The sequence below is a fragment of the Sitodiplosis mosellana genome, unplaced genomic scaffold, assembly GCF_009176505.1.
Source record: "Sitodiplosis mosellana isolate CC-2019 unplaced genomic scaffold, AAFC_SMos_1.0 Smas_scaffold_6226, whole genome shotgun sequence".
Taxonomy (NCBI): Eukaryota; Metazoa; Arthropoda; class Insecta; order Diptera; family Cecidomyiidae; genus Sitodiplosis; species Sitodiplosis mosellana.
Genome location: NW_022601467.1, coordinates 18,426,231 through 18,433,192, shown reverse-complemented (window position 1 = coordinate 18,433,192; position 6,962 = coordinate 18,426,231). Strand labels below are relative to the sequence as shown.

Below are 6,962 nucleotides of genomic sequence, written 5' to 3'. Positions count from 1 at the left end.
TACTGTGTACGTTTGTATAAATTCGTGGATATGTTTATCACAACAGCTCCACATTCACTTGGCCTGTTTCGTTGCGAACACTCTGCTCTTTTCAGCGAATATTTTTTTCCCAATAAAATCCAACATGATTTTCAAATAATTTCAATTTCCATTTCAATTCTTTACATTTAATGGCAGAAAATATTCGCCCCGTGCAACCAGCCTGAATTCTTATTGACCGGCTGTTTGTCGCAATATATCACACGGCATTCATCCAAGCATCGAACGCTCATCGAGAAGCGACAAAATGGTTTTGGGTTGGTAAGCAAGAAGCAGGAAGTCTAAAATAAATAACTTCTCATCATTATTATGATTGTTATTATTTTGTTGTTGGTGCCAAATATCCGGCGCACAGGGATTTTTATGTTTTCGATTCTATAACGAAATTTTTCAATATTTTTTTTCTTCTTCTCGTCGTCATTGTCGTCGTCTTCGCTCGCTCATTCTCTTACTGCGTCCCATAATAAGCCCGAACCATTTGACTTTTCAAGTCATCGAGCGTTTTGGCTGCTTTATACGGCTTGTACCATGTCTACTACTCATGCACGTACTACGGCTAAAGAAGATGAAAAGAAAAGAATGAAAAAAAAATATCAAGGAATAAATATCATCATCGAAAACTTGCGCTGGAAATTGAAATTAAAGAGGGAGAGAGCGAAAAAAAAAGTATTGATCTGCTTTGTAATAGTGTAAGATAGAGGTAAAAGTTGCTATCGTCGTCGTCGCTGCTGTTGACGTTGTTGTCGTCGTCTTCGTCGTCATCTCCGTTTGTACGCTTGTCCACACCAACCATTTCTATGTTGCATTTGAACAGCGTCCCAAGTCAGCGAATAATAAGAAATTCAGTTGAAATTCATTTACAGCCCATTTTGTTTTTGATTTGATTGTTGAGCGAACGACGTGTACCATAAGAGAAGATGATGTGGGACGTTGGTGGAGGTGCGTGCGCTTGAGCGCGCATTCGCGATACAATTTTTGGCGATAAATTTAGTAGACGTAATTTAATTGATGTAACAAAATTAAAACATTCGGAATATCGCTTGTTGAATTTTCGATTGGGTAGCTCCAACCGTACATTCATGATGCTTATGGTTTGACAGAGTCGCTCTCTCCAAGGAAATCGGTCTCCATTCACAGTGTCAATATTGCATTTCGAGCAAACAATTGCAGAGACGATGTAGACTACACTTCTTGTTTTCCTTCGTTTTTTTTTCCGTTCGCTTCTCCCCGTTTTATATTTAAACAAAACAGAACAGAACGAGCGAGAGAAAAATTAAAACTAGCAAATAGGGAAAAAAGGACCGAGGAGATGATGATGAAGGAAGCGGAGGAGGAGGAGGAGGAGAGGAAGAAGAAGAGGCAAATAAGTTGGAGGAAAAATTAAATCGACATTTAATTGCTTAAATACCGAAGTTGCGTGCTGTTGAAACGAATAAATAAATTTGCAATAGCTACATGTACATGTATATGCACTTACCGTGTCTGTTGTTTGTTAGACAAATATAAAACCATCATTGAATTTGTGATGTCAAACAAACGAGAACGAGATAGAAAATGAGTGAGCGAGTAGAATGAATGAGTGTTCGCTGCCGCACAGCATCGCATGAACGAGTGAACGTGCATAGTGTTCGCTGCTGAGATGTTGCATACAATATAAATGTGTACATTTAAAAAGGAAACTTTTAGGCGAATAGAAGAAAAAAGGAGCCGAACAATCAGCTAGACTCCCTCATTCTACTCTGTTCGTTGAAACACAAACAAATCGACTCATACACAGAGAAGCGCGCGAGAGCGCCCATGCCCGCGCTCACTTGCTGGAATACATGCAACCATTTTGCATACATGCATATAAAACCGAGCGAGCGAGTGAGCAAATGTTGGAGCGAAAGAAAAAAAAAAGAGAGAGAGAGAGTTTGTATCGGTGGCCCAATGCACTGCCATTGCACGTAGTAGTAGTGGAGAGAATGTTGTAATAAATACGCTTGGTTCAGTAGGAATTGCAAAACTTTCAACATGATTAATTTGTCGTTTAAATTTAGAAAAACCCGCTTCCAACACAGCGGCGGCGTTGTCGTCGTCGTCGTCGTCGTCGTCATCGTCATCATGATCAGTGGCATCAGAAGCAGCAGTAGCATGAAATGGATGAAGAATTGTTGGTGGATGCCAGGGCCAGAGAGCGAGACGAGGTGGGAAAGTGAAAAACAACACGAGAAAAGAGAGTGGCAACAAGAAAAACAAAAATATATTTGAAACAAACCGATTCCTTGCCGCACCAGCACCAGTACCAGCCGTGCTTGGTAGTGTGCGCTTGGGTTTGCATTGCTTTTCCTACTTGTTCCTTGTGTCAGCATGTACTTTGGCCTGGGTGCCCTTCCGTGTGTGTTGCCAAACGAAACGAAATCGAGGCGGTGTGCATATAACCCAAAAAAATGTAAAACGAACACATCGAGCTTTCACATAGATGAAAAAATGAGAACAAATGAAACACAGAGAACGCCGATCGACTGACGAAAAAGAAAATTGCATGTGAAACATATTGAGAACGGAGTCGACAATTGTTGTCATCGTCGTCTTCGCCTTTACGTCACTCACTACGGCACCCAATCTTTCTCTCTTTCACTATGCATACAACGTTGCACGACACATCGACAACACAACGACACACAGCACAAACAAAAGTGTAAATGCTGAAAACCTCAAACCCAAAATAAATACGGTACACAAATTTCTATTTGTTTGGATGCAAGTGAGAATATAAGCTCTCTCTCTCTCTCTCTCTCTCGAGTGGTGAATTATGCATGCAAACGATTTATCTAATGAAACATTATAACGATTCGGTAGAAAAATTTTATCAACAAATTTAAAGTAAACAAAATTAAAAGAAGCGAATGGCAGTTGGACGGAGAGACACGGTCGTAGGGAGAATTATTTTTCATTGAAGAATGAAATGCACAAACATACAGATGGACCAGTGCAGAAGAAGGTAAAAAAAATTGTATGCAAAATTTAAATTTGGAACAATAAAGAGGACGTGAATTAAAATGGAATATTGCCGAGCAAAGAGACGGATGCAAGTGCAAACACATGAGCGGCAAAACAAGCAACACAGCCGTACATACACACACATACAGAGCACTTTGGCAAACCGAGACGTAGAATTGATGTGCCGTATTCTATTTATTTATTGCACAACATCAATTTAATTTTATCATGGTTTGAGGGCGTTTGAGGAAAGGCGCTCAGATTATTCATTGCGAATCGCTAGTGTATGTGCAAACTTGCACAACAGCAGCAGCAGCAGCAGTGGCTGCAATAGTAATAGCAGCACAATGCAAATATACGTGTTCATATGTGAAGATAGTAATGGATTGTTTACCATACAGTAGCTGAATAATGGATTGCAACTTTCGATTCGCACGGTGCTTCATCGAGAAATTGACGCGTTTGCATGTGGTTTGGTGCCTGTACTCAACGTATTCGATACACGTATGCACTTCACACTTGCATCAATCAATGCATTTCACCGACTTCTATCTCCCTTTGCGAAGAAGCAAGGATAAACGCAGAAAAAATCGCAACTAATTACATTCGTCCATTTAAAATGTGAATCAATACCTTTCAACCATTAAAATACTGCTATTTCAATATATTTTCGTGTACCTGAACAATAAATTAAGTAATAAATAAAATAACGTACAAATTTGAATTTGAATTTGGTGGCCAAGTGCTCTCTGAAGTTGGCCACAGAGCATACTCTAACATTTTCAACACAATCAGCTGTTCACCCCACTGTGAACTAGCCACTGACATTTTGACATTTATTTTACGAGTCGGCAGAGAAGAAGTAAACACAACAATAGCCTGAATGTAGAATAATTGACGTGTTTTTGTTGTAATCTAAAACCGGAATCAAAATAGTAAACACAATTTAGTTTCGTTTTATTTCTTTGATTGTGATTGTGGTATACAAATCAAATACGTATATTCGTTGCAAACGCATACTTGATGCGCTTGCTGCGATATTTTTTCGTTGAAAATGAATGTCACGATTAAAGTGGAATCGTTGCGGGAATGTGAAAGCGATGAAAATATAATTGACGATAAATCATTAGCGAAACAGATAATTTTAAAATCGATTACAACACCGAAAACCAAGTCATTTCTGTGTCATATTTGTTCGAAACGTTTTGGTCACAAACATCATCTACTGTTACACTTGAAAGTGCACAACAATGAAAAAGAATTTCAGTGTAAAATATGTGCGCGAAAATTTCGTCAAAAAAGTCATCTGACGCAACACAATAAGATTCATTCTGGTCGAAAAGAGTTTAAGTGTGAATTTTGTTCAAAGCTATTTTTGCATCGAGGTGATTTGAAACGCCATTGGAAAACACATCGCACACAATTGCCGTTTCGCTGTTCATTCTGTGCTGATCGATTTTCGGACGGTGTTGCAAAGCAAACGCACGAACAATCGTGTAAGAGTCGACGTTTTAAGTGTTCGATATGTGATTTTGAGGCGATAGACACGGATCTTTTGGATGCACACAAGAATATCCACATCGGTGAACGACGATTCATTTGTGACAAGTGCCCAAAGGCATTCCGAATGAAACATCATCTCGTTGAACACTCCAAAATACACAGCCGAATGAAGCAATTCAAGTGCACGGTGTGTCAGAAAGCGTTCACAGTGAGGAGTAATTTGAATGTACACATGAAATATCATTCGGGCGATCGAGCATTTTCGTGCAGGTATTGTCAGAAACGATTCGTTCACCGGGGCGATCTCAATCGTCATTTGAAAATTCATGAACATGAAAATAGCTCAACGACGGCGACTGATGATACGAAAGAGAAGCATGAGACTGATGAGCAGGCAATAAAATTTTTCGAAGTTATTGTCAAGAAAGAACCAAGACATGACATTGAATTCGTAATGAATGCGGATAATTGGAACGATGCGAGCGAGACAAATGAGACTGTACACGAAGCGGAACACAAATATTTAGTCGATAGCAATTGTGACATAATAAACTCGATCCAAAGTGATCTAAATGGTGGAAGCATCGAAAATGGAGAAAGCAACGATCAAAATGTTGAAGAAAAACCAGCAATTTCGATAAAATTTGAACTTAAATCACCGAAAAGTCACAATAAAAGCCATAAACAGCAGAAAAAGCCCGTAGTAGAGGAAAAACAATCAAACAAAATTGTTCAAACACCATCAGAATCATTGAAAATAGCATGCCAATCAGCGTCGTTCATCGAACAAAGTCAAAGCAGAAAAAATTCGGCGAAGCGTGATTTCATCTGTGACATTTGTTCGAAAAGCTTCAGGATGAAGCATCATCTTGTCATTCATTTGAAAACACACACTGGAGAAAAGCCGTACCAGTGTGAAGTGTGTAGCAAAAATTTCGCTCAAAGTAGTCACCTCAATCTACATTTGAAAACGCATCGAGGAGAAAAAGCCTTTCCGTGCGAATATTGTGCCAAACGTTTTCTGCACCGTGGCGATTTGCATCGCCATTTGAAAACCCATCGAGAATTACCATTTTCGTGTGCATCGTGTTGTCGTCGATTTTCCGATAAAACCACACAAGTGTCCCATGAAAAAGCATGCAAAAGTAAATTGCACAAATGCCCATCGTGTGACTATAAGACTGCCATTCGTAGCCGTATAAAAACACATATGGTAACGCATACTGGCGAAAAAAAGTTTCGATGCTATATTTGTGCACAATATGGACGAGAGTCAAAATTCGCCTACAAACAAAACCTAGATAATCATCTTCTGATCCATTCGGGCGAAAAGTCATTCAAATGTGACCTCTGTTCGAAATCGTTTCGACTGCGAGTCCATTTGCAACGACACCAACGGACGCATAAAGAATAACATCAATTTTTCCTGAAACCTAATGACACTGTAATATAAAATCGCTCAGGTCAACAATAAATCACAACAAAAAACCAGTCTAGTCTTTTTTTTCTCTTCCTCTCCCTCTCTGAATCGCTTTATTTTTGGTTTCATTCGGTTGAGATGGATGAACTGTTGTTGTTTTTTTCTTGAATCTTCTGTTCTTTTTCTACAGATGCAGCGGAATCTAATATTGTGTGCATTTCTGTGCGACCGGAGTTTCGTGAACGAAATTAAAGAGAAATGTAAGTAAGCAAGGAAAAAAGAAGAAGAAGAAGAGAAGATGAAATGGTTAAAGCTCTTGGATTTGTTGTTCTTATTGTGGGTCGTTTTGTTATTGAGTGAGCGCGTTTCAATTCCCCGTATGTCGACGCAAAAGTGTTGGACTGAAGCGGTCGGTTGTTTTCCTCTCTCTTTCTCGCTGTCTCGAATAAAAGACGACCGAATTGAAAACGCCAATTTCACAGTGTACGTGTTGCTGTCGAAAATGCACTTGCATCTTTTCTGCTGCTCTATTCTCGGTCAAATATAGTGACTTAATGCAATTTGTTTGCTAGACGGAATATGGTAGTGACACAAACACACACAGAGCGAGCGAGAGTAAAGTTGTGCTTAAAGAGTGCGCACGGTGTGAGAAGATGCTCACTGTATGCTGTATGCGCTTATGCTTGTGCATGCACCGTGCAAATTTCACAGAACCGTATTGAAAATAACAATTTGCCGATTTGCCACAATAACAGTTTTTACAATGTATGCGTCGCATATTCTCACACTCTAGATGAATTGGAAATTCGAGACATAAAACGAATTAAATGAAGGAAACGGATGCTAAGCAAAGCAAAAAGAAAAACGCCCGCAAGCCCAGATAGCGAGTATGAAGAGCTAAAAACGCCAATGCTAAAGAAAGTGTTTTCCGAGACAGACAGAGAGAGAGAGAGAGAGAGAGAGAGAGAGAGAGAGAGAGAGCAAGAGTGAGCGTGTGAGTGTGTACACTCTTTGGAGC

At 39.5% G+C, this 6,962-nt stretch overlaps 1 protein-coding gene across 1 annotated transcript; it reads left to right on the top strand.

Annotated features, from left to right (window-relative positions):
* The first annotated feature begins 3,956 nt into the window (after positions 1–3,956).
* LOC129577747 (zinc finger protein 888-like) lies at positions 3,957–6,016 on the top strand. The gene has a single exon (XM_055465257.1). It carries the CDS (start codon positions 4,076–4,078, stop codon positions 5,936–5,938), a length of 1,863 nt encoding a protein of 620 aa, XP_055321232.1. The 5' UTR covers positions 3,957–4,075; the 3' UTR covers positions 5,939–6,016.
* The last annotated feature ends 946 nt before the right edge of the window (positions 6,017–6,962 follow it).